Raw genomic sequence first — 22,407 nt, 5'->3', positions numbered from 1 at the left:
TTCGTTCAAAATAGCAAGCCGAGCATTGGAGCCAGCGGAAGGATTTATTAAAAAGGTATATACGTTATGTATGGGGACATATATTGTAATAAAATGGAGGAAGATCTAGGAGGGCTTGAGAACAAGGAATCAAGAAAAGGGGAGATTTTTCTTAAATCTGTAAATTGCTTGCTCGAAACTGTAGTTAAATGGCCAAATAATCAACAGCGTGCCTTTGATGAAATTCTCAAAATGGTTTGCGCGGAAGATTTTGACATGAGGCCCTTCAAAATAACGCTGGAATTTTACAAATGTTCATATCCAATCACCATCTTACCCTTGGAAAGAAGACTATTTGCTAGTGAGATTTTGACCGAAGAGGACATCACTAAACCCTGCATCTCTTCATTTATGTCTGATATCTTGTTTCAAGCGGTGACAGCGTCATCCAGCGAAGGTGCTGAGTACTGCACAAACGTCTGGTTGGAGAGGTGGGTAGTCAATAATAGTAATAATAATAATGATAATGATAATGATAATAATAATAATAATAATGTCAAAAATGGGTAATCGCACAAAACTGTGAAATAGTGAAAGCTTTTCATAGCCGTAAATGAAGCATCAGTCTATTTGAAACATGATAGGAAATTGCCCAGATTATTGTAATCCGCAGTTTCACTATGATCCGCACTTGCAAACAAAGTGGAAGTTTGAAATAAGCACAATAATAATAATAATAAGTATGCGCCTTTGCGACTAGAGCTCAAGAGACAACACCCAGGGTACAAGATTCGACAGTTCAACATCGTTATTGACGCTTTTGGTGGTTACTCAAGGAGTCTGAAGGATGAAGTTAAGACATTAGTGGACTCAGATAAGTACCGAGAGGTACTCACAAGAATGCCGAAAGCCGTCCTGAGCCACACCCTTCACATCGCTGAAACATTCAAAGTCATGTGTTAGCCACTTTGACACCTTTGGGGCACTAATGAGACAACACACAATTAGAATTCCATAGATATTATTTGGATAGATATTTATTTTATTAATTTTATGCAGTTTTATTCCTATCTTATGTAAACTTGTAAATTTTGAGATAATACTGGCGACGTTTATACGCCCACAATACAAAACTCCACAATACAAAATTAGTGATTGCATTTAGTGTAGCTTACCATAATTAAAAACATATTTACATGCTGTCTTTATGCTCAATCTTCAGCGAAAAATATTCCAACTCTTATTATTGTTATCTGATAAAATAAAGGAAAAAAAATTATGAATAAATGTTATAAAATGTTAAAATGCTTTTTGCTATAAACTCAGTGTCAAATTTGCAGAAGGATAACACTATTTACAGAAGGATAAACTATCTAAATGTGACCAAGGTAATAATAATAATAATAATAATAATGATAATGATAACGACAATGCTGGAAAGACGGACAGTGGAAGTGGATTGTTCATGTGGGTTGCTGTGAATTTGCTTGCCTGTATTCATTCACAAAAATGTGATGCCATTGAAAGAAACAGAACTCAATTTAGCAACAAAAAAAAAACCAGTCAATAAAAATAGATGGTCTCTCATCCAAGTTGTAGCCTTCGCAAACTGGATTTAAGTTGAGATATAAGCACAATTCTGTGACTAATTATCATTGTGCCATTCTGCATTACCATTGCATCTTTGCAGGCATATTGCAAATTTTATCAAAAGTTACATTATGCTATCATAATGAATCTATGTTACAGAGAGCTACATGCAGGTATTACCTGCAGGTTGCAGGTCACTGCTTCACCATAGCTGAAACAACCTAAAACTTTACTAATGCTAACATTAGGCCTAAAATATAATGTTTAAGCCCAAATACCTCGGGTCCTGGGCAGCCTCCGCGGAGCATGACATCAAAATCAGGAGAGCCCAAGCATGGAAAGTTCTGCACGACAAGAAAAAGATCTGAAAGTCAAGATTATCCCCTCAGCTAAAACGACGAGTATTTGTAGCCTCAGTAGAAAGCGTTGTCCCCTATGGTTGTGAAGCCTGGATTCTTACTGCACAGATGGAATGCAACATAGATGGAGTCTACACAAGAATACTGAGGACGGTTCTCAAGGTCACCTGGGAAGACCACACCAAAAACGTCGACCTTTACGGTACACTTCCATGTGTTACCAACAAAATCAGAGCCAGAAGAATGGGCCTCGCTGGTCACTGTGTCCGCCACCCTGAGCTGGTTGTATCAAATCACATCCTCTGGGAACCAAAGTGTACTCGCAGCAGGGGAAGACTAGCAACCACTTACATAGACACCCTCAGAAGAGATACTAAACTCAGTAACACTAGCGAGATTCGCGCCCTTATGAACAACAGGGACCAGTGGAGAGCAGCCATCCATGATTCCTGATTTGGTGTTGGCTAATACCCTCATGTGTTGTAGTAGTAGTAGTGGTAGTGGTAGTGGTAGTGGTAGTAGTTTGTAAAGGTTTGGGTTGTTTCAGTTATAGAAAAACAATGACATGCAACCCTGACCTGCAACCTGCACTTTACACCCTCCGTGATTCTACATACCGTGTTCCTACTTTGCTTTTACTTTGTAAAAAGTTTGTGTTTCTTTTGACGCAGTTTAATGCACACTTGTTTTCAATAATTTTTATTATTGTTGTTCTCCTGAAATATGCTGCTTTGGAGTTAAAAAAAAAACCCAAGTACATGCGAGAATTAAGACAAAATCCAGCATGCATAGAAATTTCTTCTTTAATTTGTTACAGCAAAAAGTTATATGAATTTGCTTTCCAAATCCTTTGTATTTTGAACATACACTTGTTTATTGTTACATTTAAAAGCAAAACTGGATTATTGTGTTTTTCTTAGAGTGGAAGCTCTACACAATGACAAGTCATGCCAGTCATTCAAGAAAGCAATGCCGAATCCATTGGATTTTACTCAAACGGGATCTGCGATTTCAGCTTCATTTCAAGCCCTCTCCACTCAAAAACGAATTGAGTTCTTGCTGCAGTTTAATGAACTTCTTAAAGTTATTCCCACTCAGTTCTACCTAAGGGTTGCTGTTGGTCTATTTGTCTATCTTGAATTGTGTAAATCATTCTTCAATTTGGATAAGGATTATTGTTGTGCAGAGCTTGAAGCTTGGGCAGACACGTGGTTGCGGTTGTTGGTTTCGAGTCTCCTTGGAAAATTCAAGACCTCATCAGAAATAACTTCGAGTGAAACACAACGAAGCATTTCCAGTCTTCCAGTTCATCATATTCTGTGTGGATTAATGATAGCATCAAATGGCTATAAGATACTGAACTCTGATCTCAATGCTGGCAAAAAGATTGTCAAAGGGCTTGAGCATTTGATACTCTTTAGTTCTGGAGTCACGACTTTGTGGCTTGATGAGATAAAACTCTATTTTGGTTAAACTTTAACAGCTTTTTTTCATCAATAGGGGTATAGGGACTGTCAAAGTTAAGTGCATACGAGTCAAGCATCTGGCTTACACTGATGTACTCTGCACCATTATGGGTTGTACTAGTTGGTTCTCTTATCTGATAGGTTAACCTGATAGGTCTTATCTGATAGGTTAACCTGATAGGTTTAATAGGTTTTTCTCTAGGTACCATGGTTTACTGTCTTACAGAAGAAACTAAAAATAAAACAAATTGCAAATCCAAATGAGTGGTTGAATGTTTTAAAATTGTTGATTGTTGAGCTAAAAGTTGAAATTATCTTAAACTTCAGGAAGCGTTCTACATCAACCGGTTAAAACCGCAAGTGATGATGAGGACTGCATGGTGAAAGTGACGGTAAAAGGTGGGGTTTGACTAGAACTGCATCACGCAGACTGTCACATAGTGGTCAGATTGTTTTTCAATCATTCACTGATGTGAAGGTAACTATTCAACACTTTTACACATACTAAGGTAAACATTTGTTTTAGTATATCAAAACTTGATGACTGAAGAAAAATATTGTCCAAGCGAGAGCGGCCATTGACTCAATTTGGGAGAAACCACAGCGGAAGTCACATTGCGCACAAGCTGGACAACTCGCAGACTTATTTCGATAAAATGATCGGAAATTTTAGAATCTTGGGCTCCTGCTGCTCGGAGGTGAAGAGTAGTCTGGTAATCACCTACCCAATTACGCAATCGGAGTGCGTGACTGGAAGCACTTTTCACTTGTGTGATGAATGATAAAATAGCATATCAGTGCTATCAGGAAGATCATCATAAAAGAGCAAACAAGTCAAAAAATCTTACAACAAAAAGAGGGTCTTTAGGTGTAACTGAGGCAAGCGCACTCAGAGAAGGTTGATGGAAGTGGTAATAGTCAACGTGACAACGTCGCCATCCAGTGAAATGATCACTGGACCTGGCGTAAAACTCTCCTTACATGTAGTATTTGTAGCCTGAGTTAAGTTTTCAAAGGTTCGATTATCGTGGCACCCTGCTAGCGGAGCCTTTCTTTTGCTTGCTCGATTTTGGCGTTCTCCCCAGTAAAGAAAAAGACAAAAGGAGGCTCTGCTCGCAGGGTGTTATCGTAGAGACTCTGAAAAAGATTCATTTGTCATATTCTTGACAATCTGATGGACTACAGAGAAGGAGTGACGAGAATGTGAATAGATTTATACCTAGGAGACTTGTAACATGCTTATATTAAGCAGACGCGCAAAGTTCCAATTAGTCTGATTCTCAGACGGTCCAGGTTGCTCGTGTCATGTACTCTACTCCCTTCCCCGTCGTGGAAGGGAGTAGAGTGCGTGACACAAGCGACCTGGACCATCATAGAATCAGGCTAAGTTCCAATTGACCATTTTCACATTCCCCAAAATACACCTTGTTTGCCCCCCTGCCCCCAAATTTTGCATAAACCATTGTTTTCAAATGCTCTTGGGAATATGCAGTGTCCCAAGAATGAAGACCATTTGAAAACAATGGTTTGTGCAAAATTTCGGGGCAGGGGGCGGGACGACCTTGGAAGACTGGGTATGAATTTTCAGTATTAGTTGACAAACAAAAATGTGTCGGACAACGATATTGCGCTTTTGTTGTTTGTTGACGGACAAAGAAAAACAGAGAGAGAAAGAAAAACGTAAGCGTCCTAGGTGGATACGTCCGTGGTATATATGGCTAGCCAGGAGGGAGGGGCGAGGTTTTTCCACGAGTGACGCGAATGACAAAGTTTCTTCCATAAATTTAATTATGTTCAATCAGAAACCCATAAGGGTTGAAACGTGTAACGCGCGTTCACAGCTTCCGAATATTCAGTGCGAACTGATTGGTTGAATGTTTCAGTGCTAAGTACCATATTTGGAAACCCCTCGCTCTTGTTGTTCCAAATATGGTACTTAGCAAATTGAATATTCAGAAGCTTGTTTCCCAGAACAGAAGGGAGCACAATGAGTATGCACTTGCCCCCTTAGAATTTCATAATAGCCATTTGAAACAATGGATTTCAAAATGGTCGCCGTATCCGTAAATGGCCTATGAACACTGTACGACGACGGTTTTTTTTTAGAATTTTTAATTTTTAAAATTTTTAATTTTTAAGATTGAACTAGTGAGCAGCACGTCTGCGAACTCTAAGATTTGTAAAACGATTTATTTTACCCTACGCGTTTCGTGTGACTAACGCACACTTCGTCAGGGATGTTTTACAATACAAGATAAGGGACCTGCATATATACCTACATGATAGACTAAGAATTTTTTTACATTATGTAAAACGGCACCTACTAAAACTGTGGGCCCCAAAATTATATAGGCACAAAATGTGTCACTCCTTGCACACCTTTCCGCCTGTTTCCTACATACAAATCCGCTCTGGTAGGTGCGGTTTTACGAAATGTAAAAAAATTTTTAGTCTCTAATGTAGATATATATACAAGTCCCTTGTGTTGTATTGTAAAACATCCCTGATGAAGTGTGCGTTAGTCACACGAAACGCGTGGGATAAAATAAATCGTTTTACAACGCTTAGGTTTCGCAGACGTGCTGCTCACCAGTTCAGTTTTTCCTGTGTGATACAGCATTGTTTTATAAATATACACCATGTGTTAGCTGGTTATAAAGGTAACAGATACAATGTACTGTGCTTTTTTTGATGGTATGCAAGCTGAACAGTGGCGTAGCTGTTAACTACAACAAATTGCTGAGAGTATTGTGAACCTGGCGGACCAGATTGAAAGTGACTCGCAGGAGACTCTTGTCTCTATTTCTGCTATTTGTGTCCGGAAGGAAGATGATCTGTGGAAAAAGGCTACTGAAATTAACAAGTTGCTCAAAAGGTTCTGCTCCAATCGAAGATGGGGTTTCCTTCCTCACATCAACATTGACTCTTCGTGTCTTAATGCGAGTGGACTTCATTTAAATAGAAAAGGGGTGAGCATTTTGTCCAGTAACTTCTTAACTCATATTGATAATATTTGAATCTCTAGTGCTTGTGAAGTGCAGTGTGAGTCTCGGATTGATGATTTTATCTCTCCCATTTTACCCTCCAGTCGTGGATTCAAACTAGCTAATTTGAATGTCGCCAGTTTGGTGAAACATATCGACGAACTGAGAATCTTGCTCGCAGACACGCCCGTTGATGTTCTATCAATTAACGAGACCAGGCTTGACGACTCGGTTAAGGACAGTGATGTTTACATTCCTGGCTATGAAATTATTCGCCGTGACAGGAAAACAAATGGCCGCTTTGGCGGTGGTGTTTGTTTCTTTGTTCGCTCGAACATTAGTTATTCTTTGCGATCTGATTTGAGTATTCACCAACTGGAAAATCTTTGTATAGAAATCCGCAAACCGAGATCAAAGCCTTTTCTCGTGGTAACCTGGTATAGGCCGCCTGACTCTTCAGTTGAGATCTTTAGTTATTTCGAATCGCTTATAGGTAAAATTGACGCGGAGAATGTTGAGTTCTATGTTTTGGGCGATCTGAACTGCAACTTAGCTGCTCCTCAATTGGACCATAACGCAAATCTACTCTCTAGCATCGCTGATGTTTACAGCCTGCAGCAGCTCATTACTGATCCCACTCGTTGCACTGAATCCTCTTCAACTTTAATTGACCTCGTTTTTACTAACCGTCCTGATAGGATTGTATGTTCTGGAGTGTCTCATATAGGCATAAGCGATCACAGCCTTATTTATGCTTATCGCAAGCTTTCTATAGATTTACCCTCGAGGGGCCATACTACAGTTACCTATAGAAAATTTAAGAACTTTAATTTATCCAATTTTCGTAGAGATATTGCACATCCAAATTGGCAGATCATAGGTAACTATGATAACCCAAATGATATGTGGGAAGCCTGGAAAAAAACTGTTCCTTCGTTGTGTTGACAAGCATGCCCCCTTGCGTAATAAACGTGTTCGCCCTTGCGAATCACCTTGGATTACTTCGCAACTCAAAAAGCGCTTGCATGCAAGAGATATTCTTAAGTTAAAAGCCACTCGTTCTGGTAATGCGGAGGACTGGCGTAAATTCAAAAAACTTCGCAATATAGTAAACAATGAAATCAAACGTGCAAAAGAATGTCACTATAAGCATGCCCTCAATCAGTACCAAGGTGATCCACGTAACACTTGGCGGATTGTCAATGAGCTTATGTCTAGGAAATCACACAAATGTGTCATAAGCGAACTTAAGCTCCCCTGTGGCAATTCTATTTATGATTCTCATGAGTTGTCTAACGCCTTTAATGATCATTTTTCTTCCATTGGGCCTAAGTTAGCAAATGATATTCACGCCAATGAAGACAATTCTTCTCATTTGGATTATTTAGCTGAGACTGGTCACTGCACATTCGAACTAAAACCGACCAGCGTCTCTAAGGTTCTTCTTCTTTTATCCAGATTATGTGAGTCAAAATCTACTGGTTTGGACGGAATATCTGCAAAACTCTTGCGCGAATGTGCTGACTTAATAGCCGAATCACTCTGTACTATCTTTAATCATTCTATTGTTTCTGGAATTTTCCCTGATGAATGGAAACTTTCGAAAGTCATCCCCTTGTTCAAACAGGGTAATCGTTCAGATCTAAATAATTACCGCCCAATTTCAGTAATTCCAGTTGTAGCTAAAGTCTTTGAGAGAATTATTTATGATCAACTCTATAATTACCTTACTATACACAAACTCATTTCAAGACACCAATCGGGATTTCGACCTCTTCATTCCACTGTCACTGCCTTACTTGAAGCTACCGATAGCTGGGCTTACAACATTGACCAGGGTAATGTAAACGCAGTCGTTTTCTTGGATTTAAAGACAGCCTTTGACACCGTCGATCACGATATTCTTTTGTCTAAACTTGCGAAATATGGTGTCAGTGGCACTTCATACAATTGGTTTAGATCATACTTGGACTGCCGCAAGCAACGATGTTTTATAAATGGTTCTCTCTCTGGGGACCATTTCCTTACTTGTGGTATACCTCAAGGTACAATTCTGGGTCCACTCCTTTTTCTAATATATATTAACGACTTACCTTACTGTCTATTAAATTCTGAACCTCGAATGTATGCTGACGACACACACATAACTTTTGCTAGTAATAACACCCAAAGTATTAACACTGTTTTAAATGAGGATCTTGCTAGAGTTGAAAAATGGCTAACTGCTAACAAGCTTACTCTTAACGCATCTAAAACTGAGTTTATGTTGATCGGATCGAGGCAAAGGCTAAGCACGTTTCACAACCCTCCGTCACTTATTATTGACGGTGCACCTATAACTCAAGTTACCTCTACGAAATCTCTAGGTGTTCATATTGATCAGACTTTATCTTGGAATGTTCATGTTGAGACTTTATGTAAGAAAATCGCGTCTGGTATTGGAGCGTTGAAGAGAGTGAGGTCTTTCGTTCCACATGAGACTCCCGATCAATCTTCATGTCTTTAGTCCAGCCTCACTTTGATTACTGCGATTCTGTCTGGGGATGTTGCGGCAAAACCCTAGCCAGTAAACTTACAAAATTTCAAAATCGCGCTGCGCGTATACTCACTCGAGCTATGATGCCAACGCTGATAACCTTATCCAAAAACTTGGATGGATAAAACTTGATTCTCAACGAACAATCTATAAGGCTGTGATGGTTTATAAGTCGCTTAATGGTCTTACTCCCGATTACCTTAGTTCTAAATTTGTTGACCGTAGTAGCGTCTCCAGTTACTCCTTAAGGGACACAGAGGGCAAACTAGCTATCCCACAGCCACACAGAAACTATATGAAAAATAGCTTCAGCTACACTGGAGCAGTTCTTTGGAATAATTTACCAATCGAATTGAGGCAGGCTGACTCCCTCAGAGCGTTCCGGGCTGGCTGCGAGCGTTTCTTTTCATCAAGTTAATCTACAATTCTATACACGGCACTCATGTAAAGCAGGTTTTTATTTTGTCATTTAATATTATAGTTATATTTATTGATTACTTAGAACAATTTTGAATAATGTAGCTGTAGTCGTTGTATAATTTGTAATAATTCTGGTAATTAATTAGGTTTTTATAGTTACGATTGATGAGTTTACCGTGTCTAAATAAAGTTATCCTATCCTATCCTTCCGGTTGGCAACACGACTTTATTCCTTGAGCACACACTAAATATTATATACATCGAGCTAAACTCGCAAGTTTTTATACTTATGCAAATCTAGAAAGTTCTAAAAAAAATGTCTCTGCATATATTACGGTTTTCAGGACAATGCAGACTAATCAACAACACTCTAGTCCATGCTACGACAACACCTGAGAGGTGACAGAATAAATTGGATCACCTAAACACTTCTAAGCTGATTATGTAACAGCAGCGACCATATACACGAGTGCGCACATGCGTATCTCCAAAATCCATTTATTTAATATCCCCGTCGTAGAGGGTGAAGTGTCGCCCTTCAATTCCTGTAGCCACAATCTACAGTGAATAATGCACTAGTCTAATGTACACTTACATCAGTAGTTCCAAAGGCTGACAAAGAAACAACAAAGTTACTGAATAGTTAAGTTTTTTTCATTTTTTGATTTATGAAACTTTCCCCTGGAAAACATGGGAAATGGCATTTCCAAGGCCCTAAAAATAAACATTTTCGGGGGGAAGCACGCTCGCATACTCCCCTAGAGGGTGTCACCGAAAGCGCTCGTTTCACTACGCCTTCCTCTGCATACCTTAACGGAAAACCCACGCTACGCCTCTGCTAAATTGTTGTTTCTAAGGATAAAGCTAGATGATTGTTGAGTTGAAATGTTGAATATTAGCATTCTAATACAACTCTATGAATGCTTTCGATGAACTAGCTTAGCTGTTCTGCTTTCACATGTAAGTTGGGTGGCTTTCATGTATGAGTAAAGAGAGGGGGGTGGGGGGGCGTTAAGATATAATCCTGGATAAAGGAGGGGGCCTATGTGATTGTTGCCATTGCTATAGAGGGGGATTGGGTAACTTTCCATGTAATTTTGCCCCCCCCCCCCTCCCCCAATGCGCTAATAAATGAAAGGCCCCTAAAGTCCACCTCTCATCAGGATTCCTCTTGTAGAAGGTTCTTGGCTCATTTGGGTAATGCCATCCTCGTATGAAGTTCAAACAAGAGACAAATGTACCTTTTCTTTCCTTCTGTAATATTCCAAGGAGAAATTCCCTTGAAATAAAATATCCCTCTAAAGCATGCTTGCTTTTTGTGTTATCCTTTGTTTCAAGAATCGTGAAAAAAAAAGAAAGGAACAGACGCTTCACAATCAGTTCACGAATTGTTCACGTGTCGACGTTGCCATGGTTGAATAAATGGGATATTTCGCTGCAATTTCTCGTTGTCGTTGCCCGGCAACTGATAGACCACGCTTTTTAAACGCGCGTGTGTGCGCCATTCATTTCACACGTGACGCCAAATATGTCCCTTTCAGAGGAAATCGCTTTAATATCATTGATATGCAAATATTTGTCGTTTCATAAATAGATGGCTTTTCCCTAGTGCAACAGCTGGTGCTTTGATGGGAGGAAAGCGATATCAGATACATTTTGACTCGCTGAAGAGGTCGTGAGAGATTGTTAGGCTGTCAGCGTTGCTTGGAAGCGGCTTCAACCGTATGAGTGGTAAGCAGCTTGATGCCTTCGTTTATATGTATTTTTCACAACGACAAACCACTCTTCCACGACACAATAGCTTTGAAGCTGTCACGGTTGTTTGTTGACGATGTTTCTGCTTTCTTTTGCAAATTAATTTTGAGAATAATGTAGTGATTCGGTCGACACAATGAAAAGCCATAAGCGAATAGAACATTGTCGGTGCTTGCTGTTCTTTCATGATCAATGAATTCTTTATCGAATGATCCACAGCCCAAGACTAATTGCACTGGAAAAGTTTGGAAAATCATATTATGATCCAATTAACTTGTTGCACGAAACCTTGGGTTTTTAAGTTCTGTGTAAGGTTTTTTGGTTTTTAGTTGTGACGAAAATCACAGCTGTCTCTCGCGGCTAAACGCAGCTAAGACTAAACCGCAGAATATTTCGGTGACGAATTGTTTTTTATGATAATCGAAGTCTCGTATCTTGTACTTCCCTGTTCTGCCTCATCAGTTTGGCTGCTAAAGTACGTCACGGCATCTTGAAAGTTGTGTTTTTTTTCCGCCTTGAGTGTTTTTTAAGTCACGCTGCTTTTTAGGTTAAAATTCGACAGTGTTTCCAACTGATGTGTTTTTTTTTTTCAACAGACTGGACGAAGATCCTCGTGGAAAGAGCTGTTTTAAGGAATAATAATAGCCAACCGTTTTTAAATGAACAAGTTTGCTTCTCCGGAAGAGTTAGAAAAACATCACGTCCGCAATGTTTACGAGAAAATAGCACCTCATTTTCTTTCATATCGACCCAAAGCTTGGCCTCGGGTGGAGGAATTCCTTCTCTCTTTGCCAGCGGGAAGCCTGATCGCTGATGTGGGTAAGTCAGATTAATCGCTTTCATTGAAAACTTGTAAAAAAAACTGACAAATATTGAATCAAATATCTACCCACTTGGCGCAGTACGTATGCAGTACGTAGACAAAGGATTGTTTGTAGATTATGCAATAAATAACCTGAAACATCGTTTGAATTGTGCGAAGTCATGTAATGTAAAGGGAATTCCGAAGAAAATATATATGCACATAAAATTTCCGTGCATATGATACTTTAGTTCAAATTCTTGACTCTACCTTGCAGGAAGTCCAAAGAAGAACAATTCCTGTTACATAACAAAAGAAAGGCAGTCTGTGAAATCCTAAAATTCAAACGAGTTTATTTGAAGTGAAAGAAAGATCACCTCTGTCATCAGCAAAAATAAATTGTAAACTGATACTACATCAAAAATCTTGTGCCTGGATTTTGAGCTTTAGAAGGATCCAAGCTTGGAAAATGGTAGTTCACTGACAATGGGCCATTTGCAACAAATTGTCACATGATCAATAAATAGGTTTTGTTCTATTGGGATCAACCGTTTCAACCGCAACTGAGGCCCTGTTAGGGGGGGTGCCCATGTCGTCCGTCTGAATTTCACAGCTAGCTATGTCGCTATTTCGGAACATTCTTGTGTCGCTTGTCGGAATTTCATTAATAAATTTTAGCTTGTTGCCCCTCTGACAATCCCCATTCGCTGGAACGATGCCAACGGAACATATGGCCTCTATCTTTAGTACTTTTAAGCCCAGGGTTTTGAGACCTTTTTTAATGTTTAATACCTATTCAGACTACTTGGAATAGTTGTTGAAGTCAATGAAATTCCACCTAGTAAACTATACAAGTGAATAAAGGCCTAATCTGGCAAGGCAATCGAGCTATAATAGCGTTTCTACAATTCTGGTAGTGCAAGAGTCTAATGTTTCTTCTGAGTTCAACTCTGATTTAGTTGTCAGACTGTGCTTTTCTGTAACTAGAACAACCCAGGAGGAAGGACATTGTAAAGAAAAGAAAAAAGTTTGACATTGTCAAGTAAACAGTTTGATAACAAAGTGTGCGCAGAGTCGCTAACAGACATTATCGACCATTCATTATCCGCAAGGAATGCGTTTACAAAAGGTCTGTGAAAAATCATAGTTAGTAGAGGGGACTCGTTATGAAACTCGGCAAACTTCAAAGGGTTAAACGATAGCGCGGTCTCTGATGTTGAACAGACCTGTCACGTGACTCTGACCGTGCACAAGTTCGGCACTCCGACGACTAGCTTATGACTCTGATAGTGATGTATTTCAATAACTCGCTTACGATTTGGAACACCGAGATGAACGTGATCAATAGAGAAAAAAGTATCTCTCTGACAGACTGATGGAGTGCGCACGTGGGTCATGCAGGGAGAACATGATACACAAAGCGGAAAAGTCCTCAAAGGGAGTGATGCACTGAATACGTCAATCACATGAAATGAACGATCAAAACAGCAGTAAAATGAGATGTATTTCTGTTCGCCTTTATTGGACCCTTATTAGCCATAATTGGCCATTATTGTTAACAATGATCATTATTAAGTAATTACGATGAATTGTGTACGCGCAAATGTTCCGCAGTCCTCAGAACATTCACAATTCTGAAATTCGCTGTCGGTCAGTCTTGACATTTGTGTCGCTTTTGCTAATTCGTTGTAATAGTCTGTCGGTCGTCGCCAGTTCGTGGCTATCATGTCGCCAGTTCAAGGCCACGTCGCTTGTTGGAATTTACCCCTAATAGGGCCCCGCAACTGGTTTAGGTTGAAACGGTTGAGGTTTCCCAATAGAACACTTTTCCAACCGTTTTCGATTGAAACGTGGTAACTCCTGGGAATAGTTATTACCAGACTTCTCAGTGTTGACAAGTTGAGGGAAAACAACACAGCAGGAGCCCGCTGCATGGCCTGCGTAAACAACAGCAGTCGCAGCCAATGCTTTTTCAACTATCTCAACCTAGTTTGATGCAGGTTAAAAAAGTTGATCAACCAAACCAAAGTTGAAAACGCTTTTTTCTGAATAGAACACTTAAAAGCCCAACCAACCCAACCAGCTAAAAATGGTTGATTCCAATAGAATACGACCTAAGGCTTCATAAATTCCAGTAATTAAAGCTCATGTTTTCAGATAAATGCCTCTTATGGTCAAGATTTTATATTTACAATTTAAAATACCTTTTTTAAGGCACAAAGTTTTTGCCCTCCAGTGAAATTTTTCATGCCCTTGTGTCGTGCTTGAATTATCAGTAAGCGATGTTGGAGATGGATGTCAGATCAGAATCGAGCCACTTCCTACCCTCCCTTCCCACCTCTCTCCATCGTCTTCTGCTGCCTGTCACCTATTAAGCACTATCTCACAGCTGTCCAGCTCCATTTGTTTTTTGTTTTTTTTTTCTGGTAATAAATACATTTTCCTATGTTATTTTAGGATGTGGAACTGGAAAATACCTGGGTCTTGCCCTGGAGTCCTTTGTTGTTGGATCAGACAGCTGTGTGGAATTTACGGAGATTGCGGCACAAAGAGGTCACAATGTAGTGGCTTGTGACAACCAAAGCCTACCTTTCAGAGACGGTTGTTTCGATGCTATTATATCAGTTGGTGTCATTCATCATTTTGCTTCAGAGAAGAGACGTGTCAAAGCCCTTGAAGAACTATACAGGATACTAAGACCAGGAGGCAGAATGCTGGTTTATGTTTGGGCATTTGAACAAGAACAACGGAAGGTTTGTAACTACAGTGTACTGCAGTCATCACTCATGTTACATAAAAGGAAAAAAAAAGGAAAGGAACTTTATTTAAGTGTCTAGTAGATTTAGCGCTGGAGCACTAATTGGGGACACTGTAAAGTGAAATTAACAATTAACACAACAAGTCAAATGTTGGTTTTTGAGGAGAGGGAAAACCGGAGTAGTACGCGGAGAAAACCTCTCGGTGCAGAGTAGAGAACTTTCTGTGAATTGGGTTGCTTATCAGGAGATGTGTGTCCAGTTGTAGGGTTCTGAAAGTGTGTTGTTCACAGATCCTATTCTGAGGCCAGAGTATGAATATTGTATGCCTAGGGCTTAAAGTTACAAAAAGTGTGCTAATTTGAACTGAAACTAAAAAGCACTCAAATCCTTTGTTTTCATGGATTTCTAGCCTGCGTTGCAGACGTATTGTAACACTGGTTAGTAATGTCTGCAAAGCAGGGCCGAGATCCTTGTTCTGGACCCCAATGGACTCATCAAACAAGTGGAAGTGCATTTCAAATTTCCCTTTAACCTGATTGGCTATTACTGGTCTTGTCGAACAATTATTGTTTTTCTGAACAGACCAATCATGGCGTGTGCTCAAATCCTGGTGCATTGTTGGGCCGAGAACAAGGATTTCTGCACTGGTTTGCAGACAGATCTAACCAGAGGTTTGGTTTCGTCTGTGGCGCAGGCTAATGGATTTTAAGACCTCTCCCAATCTGTTCATTCAAAGAGAAAATACACTTTCTTCTTTACTAATTTCATAATCATACTTCTTTCAGTTTGATGGAAAAGATGTGTTAGTTCCCTACACTCACTATCAGAGAAACAAAGGTAATTAAAGTTAACAATAGAGAGGTTTTCAATTGAGTCAGTCATAAAACAAATAACAGAGTAATCACTTTGACCAATCACAGCAGGTGTAAACATCGCAGCAAACCAATCCAAACTCATAGCAATTCCATATAACTTGCTCAATGCATGGGAAAAATTGTGTGCAAGTCGTGATTGGTTTTCCTTTTCCTTCTCAATTTCGTTGATAAAGTGGCACAAGATTTTTAAGCCAATCACGAAGCGTACCAATTGCAATTGCGTAATTCCTTTCGACAGTCGGGTGAAAACTGCTCAAATAATTATTCTTGTTATTACTTAATTGGGCACTCCCCACAAGGGCTTTGCAGGGTCATTGAACAAAACAACTATAAAAAAATCTCAACTGGCTGGAGGCAATCAAATCAAAATTAGACCACCTGGCTATTTACTACAAGTGCAGCCAAGAAATTGATCCAGTCTGGTTTACCAGGAACAACTTCAGCCAGTGGTCAGGATCCTGGGGTCTCAAGACAAGCACCCAAACCATATAGCCACATTGCCTTCCTTCGGTTTTTTGTGGCCAGCCATGATACATTGTGATAGGAAACTGGGGATGACTTGTGTTTTGGTGGAAAAAAAAAATCTGGCATCCATATTGGACAAAAAATGTAAACAACGCCAAAGGAGAAATGAAAATCTTCCCCGAGCAAAGCAACGTAGATGGCTGAGTGGCTTCAATTGAATGTCACAGGCCAAAATAGTGGTATAAATAGCTAAATGTGTGAATGCCAAGCATACCCATGGGAAATACATGATTGCACAGTGGCCTGATTTAGAAACAGATCGGGAATTCAGTTGACGACGGCACACGCAGCAAGAATAGCGATATTTAAGGTCATATTAGAGTAGAATCCAAACTATTCTGCGAGCTCTCCCTTTGTCAACTGACATTCCCTTTCCATTCTACATGTCCTCTACCTCTGAAATGATGATTATCGGCAATTCCTAATTTTCTCTGGATTGACTGTTATTGTTAATTTAGATTACTCTGTCCCAGGACTTGTGGTAGCAGATGAAAAAAAAAAAATTAAAGTTGCATTCCTGGACAGGATTTGAACCCAGAGCACCCACTTTGAAGGAAGGGTTTTTATCCACTAAACCACTAAAGACCAACTGGCTGACAATTGTACCGATTATATACCAACACTAATTAGTATAAATTTAATAAAATAATTGCTGAGTAGTGGTTAAGTCTAGTGCTTGATTTCAAAATGGTTAGCTTCCTCTTGAGGTTTGCAATTGGTAACCGAAATTTTCACCTGTTTATACTTGTTTCTTAGGGGGTGATAATACACGTTTACAGCGGCATTCAGGAGAAAAAAATATTGACATGTTAAAAAAAATGTTCTGGCAGTTAGCGATGTGGTAGTCTAGTGGTTAAGTGAAATGCTTATTAATCGAACATTCCCAGGTTCGAGTCCTGCGAGTTCAGGCATTAGGGTTTAGATTTTAAAATTAGATATACATTTCCAATAATCCCTATCAAGCGCTAAAGGTCCTAAATTGACGATAACAGTCAATGTCGAGAAAATAAGAAGTTGTTGATAATCGTCATTTCAGAGGTAGTGGATTGGCTGTTCTGTTGCAAAACCAGGCTATTGCACAATAATTGTCAGGGACTGGGGTAAAGTAGAGAATTGAGGGTAGTTTCTAAAGAAACTGTGGTGCTGCGTCGGTGGGGAAGTAGTATACAAAAATTTGGTTTTATCAACGGAGTTGATAATGTAAATTGGCCACCGTACAGAGATTCTAAAAGCTGAAGTTTCGAGCGTTAGCCCTTCGTCAAAGCGAATCGAGGGATTATGGGTTACGTGTAGTTTTTATAGTAGAGTAGGAGCTACGCTATTGGTGGTAACATGGCAACGTGAAAAATAGGAATATATTAGTTAAATGAAAAGCGTTCCTTAATACCGTGAGGATTAAGGGTGCAAGATGAATTTTTATTCCAGATTCTTGCGGCTTTCCGTCGTACCTAGATGTAGGGAAAGGCCGCAGATAGCCATGTGTTTTTTGGAGTGGTTAGGCAGATTAAAATGACGAGCGACTGGCTTAGATGCATCCTTGTCATTCTTCTAAACATCGCGAAGGTGTTCGCGGAAACGGTCACCTAGTCGTCTACCTGTCTCACCAATGTATAATTTATTGCATAACCTACAGGTTATGCAATAAATGACATTTGCGGAGGTACATGTGAAACGATCGGTGATCTTAACAGATCGCTTAGGTCCCGATATCTTGCTAGTGTTAACAATGAAAAGACAAGTTTTGCATCGTGAGCGCGCGCATTTGAAAGTGCCGGGTTGCTCGTTAGTTTTGAGCGCGCTTCTAACTAAAGGATCTTGGAAATGCAATATAGCATGAAATGATTCGCTCTGACGAAGGGCTAACGCTCGAAACGTCAGCTTTTAGAATCTCTGTACGGTGGCAAATTTACATTATCAACTCCGTTGATAAAACCAAATTTTTGTATACTACTTCCCCACCGACGCAGCACCACAGTTTCTTTAGAAACTACCCCTTCATTCTCTAACTAAAAAGTTGCCTACGTTTTTGTCGCGTTTGAATGAAATAAGTGGAGGTTGCGAAAAGATTCTACCAGTCTCGGGATCATTTTGGAGTAATTTAAAATTACTAAGAATGATGCTTTTGACTGCGTGATTGTGAGGATGGAAAGTGAGGGTGAATGGAATTCTGTCATTCTTATCTTTTTGTGACGTTTGCAGTGATGACTGTTGATCAAATTGTTGGGCGCGATGATGGCCCGCTTTGACCACTGAGACAGGATAGCCACGTTTTTCGAAGAACTGGCACATCTCCTCTGATTTGCTGGAAAAATCGGAGTCATCACTACATAGACGTCGAAATCTAAGAAATTGAGAATAAGGAATGGAGTTCTTGACATGTGATGGATGTGACGATGAATACAACAAATAACTGTGTGAATCAGTTGGTTTGTAGTGCACACTAGTACATAGCACGTTGCCTCCAATAGAAACTTTGATATCTAGGAAAGCAAATGAAGTTTCCGAAATTTCCCAGGTATATTTAAGAGCCGGATGAAAAGAGTTGACGGAGGTTATAAATTGATCGAGTTCTTCTCTGCTGGATGAAATAGCGCCGATGCAGTCGTCGATGTAGCGGCCGTAGAGTTCAGGTTTGGGGCCGTTGTACTGCTTAAAAAATTGGTGTTCAACATATCCTACAAAAAGATTGGCATAGCTAGGTCCCATTCTTGTGCCCATCGCTACACCGTTAATTTGTTTGTAATAGTTGCCGGCGAATGAAAAACACTTAAGCGTTAAAACTAGTTCGGCAAGGCGGAGGAGCGTTTCCGAGCTAGGTTCTTTGACAGTGCGTTGATCGAAAAAGTGTTTAAGTGCTTGAAGACCTTCGGTATTAGGAATGACTGTGTATAGAGATGTAATGTCCATGATGAAAATAAGTTTGTCTTGGCCGGAGAAATTGAAATCGCGGAAAATTTGTAGTGCGTGTGTACTGTCTTTAATGTATGATGGCAAAGATTTGACGATAGGCGTCATAATCCTGTCTAAGTAGCTAGAAATGAGTTCGGTGGGGCAACTACAGGCAGGAACGATAGGGCGACCTGGGTTGTTGGGTTTGTGAATTTTAGGCAAGAAGTAAATGCACGAAGTTCTAGACTAGGGTTGTTGATGATGAGATTAGTGGCAGTGTCCGGTAATTCTTGATTAACTATAAGATTTTGAATGGTGTCTTTGACAAGTTTTTGATTTTTGGAAGTGAGATCTTTAGGGATTTTGGCATAAAACGAGGTATCCGAAAGTTGCCGCAAAGCTTCTTTTTGGTAAAGGTCGGACCGCCAAACAACTACCGCGCCGCCTTTGTCGGCCGATTTGACAACTATGTCGTTGCGTTTACTAAGATTTTTAAGCGCAGCCCACTCTTCCGAGGACAGGTTGGAAAATTTAGTGTTGCGATTGAATTTAAGTTTGTGGATGTCGTGAGGGCATTTTTTGGTGAAAAAAATCTAAAGAGGCAAATTGTCCCTCTGGGGGAGTCCATTTGGATTTGCGAACTAAAAGTGTTTCAAAAATGTCTTTATTAGAAGTGTCCGAATCATCCTCTTTGTCGTGAAAAAAGGCTTTTAACTGAACGCGGCGAAGGAATTTTTCAACATCTTGCTTAATAGAAAATTCGTTGGTGCGTTTGGAACAGATTTCTCTGAGTCAGTAAGCGGTAGATTTTCTGGAATGTACCATGTACCTCACATGTACCTCCGCAAATGTCATTTATTGCATAACCTGTACGTTATGCAATAAATTATACATTGGTGAGACAGGTAGACGACTAGGTGACCGTTTCCGCGAACACCCTCGCGATGTTGAGAAGAATGACAAGGATGCATCTAAGCCAGTCGCTCGCCATTTTAATCTGCCTAACCACTCCAAAAAACACATGGCTATCTGCGGCCTTTCCCTACATCTAGGTACGACGGAAAGCCGCAAGAATCTGGAACAAAAATTTATCTTTCAAATCGGCACCCTTAATCGATCCTCACGGTATTAACGAACGCTTTTCATTTAACTAATATATTCCTATTTTTCACGTTGCCATGTTACCACCAATAGCGTAGCTCCTACTCTACTATAAAAACTACACTTAACCCATAATCCCTCGATTCGCTCTGACGAAGGGCTAACGCTCGAAACGTCAGCTTTTAGAATCTCTGTACGGTGGCCAATTTACATTATCAACTCCGTTGATAAAACCAAATTTTTGTAAAGTAGAGAATTGTTGTCAGTTTGTCATGTTTGAAGAAGAAGACCGTTCAGTGCGTACGCAGTCAATTCGCTTATTGAGGACAATTTCTCACATCGTATCTTTCATAATTCTGCTTCGGAATCAACAGTAACCTCTGGAAAAGAATATTTCGATGAGTCTTATCGTAAATGAGGAGACCACTACACAAAAGAAAAAGGCAGAGAATTCGACTGCTCCTCTCTTCAGCGCGTTGTCTGGTGACTGTCTGCTTTTAGCGGGAATTTTGCTATTGTTCCGGTCCGAGTTTCGTCAATCCGATCCGATCCGATCCGGATTTTGCCAACGGCCCAAAACTTCGCCCCGATCAAACACAATAAAACAGGAGAGATGTGTTAAGGTGTTTGATCGAATGTTTGATGGCCTTCAAATTTATCAGACACGATCAAACAGCACCAAACAAGGTGGCGGCCAAGCGGTAAAATGTTTGGTCACGAAACAACGTTTGATGTTGTTTGGTCGCCCAAAATTTGCCGTTTGGTCAGGCCCTTACGGGGCTGCTTTTTAGGTATTTGTATAAGTGGGCCCCCAAAAGGGCGTCACTACTGATCCCCAATTAGTTTTTGTGTATTATCAATGTTGATGGATTACTGCCTTTAAGGATTACCGACTTGTAATAAAAAAGGAACCTAACTAGGCTTTACCCTATCGTCAAAAACTTCGTAACCTCTTGCTGCATCCCCTCTCCGTAACCGCTATAAAATCTTGCAAGTAAAGCAATTCTTGGGTTTCACTCACGTGATCAACAGCCATGTTTTTCAACGAAAACAAAAGAAGACGTTAGCATAATAATAGCTTTCAATTCCCGGAGGATTGGATCGGGACACCAACATGGCCGCCATTTCATTGTTTGGGGACACCAACATGGCGGCCGTGACGTCATTTGAAATCCGAGAATAGACCGTGTTCATAAATGGCGGCTAAGCAGATTTATTCTTTTGTGTTTATGCTAATCCTCCTCACTAGCCTCGTTTTACGCGAACAATATTCAAAAGAATCTTTGCTCCAAAGTGAGGCTAGTGAGGATGATTAGCACAAAGACAAAAGAAGAATTTTTTGGCCGCCATTTATGAATACGGTTTGTAATGTTCTTCTAATTCTGACCTGGGGTGCATAATGACTAAGTGATGCTCTTTTTTTTTCTTTTTTTTTTTTAGTTTTAGTGCGTAGAAGCATGTCCACACCAGTCAGACCAAGACTCCAAACACACTTTCACATCGAAGCCACGCCCAACATGGCGGCTGCTTCATTGCGCTCACAGCGAGCCAACTCTAGCCTTGATTCATGTGTTAATCACATGCGAAATCAGCAACAAACCCAAAAAGCCAACAGAGTTGATTGTCATAATGATGATACTGGTTTGGGAATCGTCCATGTTAAAGATGCCTCAAAATATTCTGTCTTGCAGCGAATCAGGAATCAGGAAAGCGTTCTTACTTCTAGATTAGAGGTGAATGATGAGGGTAGCCCAGTTAAAAAACTCTCTAAATTTCTCAACTCTATTATCAAAAGGATTTTCGACGACAATGAGGATGACGAATCGGAGAAACGCACAAAAAGCCTCGACAACGGAAAGGGCGAGATGAGCGGGTCTTCCGCAGATACCAGCTCGGAAATTAGAGGAAAGTTGTCTGCCTTGAGGTCCTATTTTTCTGCTGAAAAGCAGGAGACGAACTCAAAGGCGGAATTTCTCGTTTTGCTGGCGAGAAAATTTTTCGCGGGGAAAGATGATTTGCGACTTGACAATGCTTTTGATAGAACATCGGTCGATTGCAAGGAGACTGGTAAAGACCAACATGAGTACGGAGACGTCATGATTGGTTTCAAAGAGGAAAAAGCAAAAGAACGCGGACCGTGTGGCGATCGTTCAAAAATGTGGAACGATGTGAGTCTCGGTATCATGGCGAGGCTGGTTGACTCCCTAGGAACTTCAGTTGATGTGGTCAGTGATAGCTCCAGTTCCGGTGACGAGGAAACGTCGGACGAATCGAGTAGTACAGAAGATTGGGACGGAGTTGACTCTTCTATTCCCACCCTCAGCAAGAAGACTTTTCAACATACCACGATTAGTTGCCAAGAACCTG

General features: G+C 40.2%; 2 protein-coding genes across 4 annotated transcripts in view; both read left to right on the top strand.

Annotated features, from left to right (window-relative positions):
• Nucleotides 1-103: 103 nt before the first annotated feature.
• LOC138000569 (uncharacterized) lies at nucleotides 104-3,666 on the top strand. Its single transcript, XM_068847070.1, has 2 exons — nucleotides 104-470; nucleotides 2,849-3,666. The coding sequence occupies exons 1-2, from the start codon at nucleotides 232-234 to the stop codon at nucleotides 3,399-3,401; spliced, it is 792 nt and encodes a 263-aa protein (XP_068703171.1). The 5' UTR covers nucleotides 104-231; the 3' UTR covers nucleotides 3,402-3,666.
• A 184-nt stretch (nucleotides 3,667-3,850) lies between these two features.
• Nucleotides 3,851-22,407, top strand: part of LOC138000568 (probable tRNA methyltransferase 9B) — a 19,734-nt gene continuing 1,177 nt past the window's right edge. The window contains exons 1-7 of one of the 3 annotated variants that reach the window (XM_068847068.1): nucleotides 3,851-3,872; nucleotides 6,098-6,363; nucleotides 10,929-11,065; nucleotides 11,686-11,908; nucleotides 14,349-14,644; nucleotides 15,436-15,487; nucleotides 21,481-22,407. The exon at nucleotides 21,481-22,407 is cut by the window's right edge and continues 1,177 nt beyond it. In XM_068847068.1, coding sequence (XP_068703169.1) covers nucleotides 11,749-11,908; nucleotides 14,349-14,644; nucleotides 15,436-15,487; nucleotides 21,481-22,407 — 1,435 coding nt within the window. In that variant the 5' untranslated portion in view covers nucleotides 3,851-3,872; nucleotides 6,098-6,363; nucleotides 10,929-11,065; nucleotides 11,686-11,748. The other 2 variants (XM_068847067.1, XM_068847069.1) reach the window with 2 other exon arrangements.

The sequence above is a fragment of the Montipora foliosa genome, chromosome 4, assembly GCF_036669935.1.
Source record: "Montipora foliosa isolate CH-2021 chromosome 4, ASM3666993v2, whole genome shotgun sequence".
Lineage (NCBI taxonomy): Eukaryota > Metazoa > Cnidaria > Anthozoa > Scleractinia > Acroporidae > Montipora > Montipora foliosa.
Note: the sequence above shows the minus strand (reverse complement) of the source record. Positions and strands in the feature narration are given on the sequence as shown.

Bases quoted from the DNA above. Each gene is read 5' to 3' on its own strand.
- LOC138000569 (XM_068847070.1), top strand. From the start codon at position 232: ATGGTTTGCGCGGAAGATTTTGACATGAGGCCCTTCAAAATAACGCTG. The intron at 471-2,848 runs GTGGGTAGTCAA...TGTTTTTCTTAG, and splicing joins ACAAACGTCTGGTTGGAGAG to AGTGGAAGCTCTACACAATG.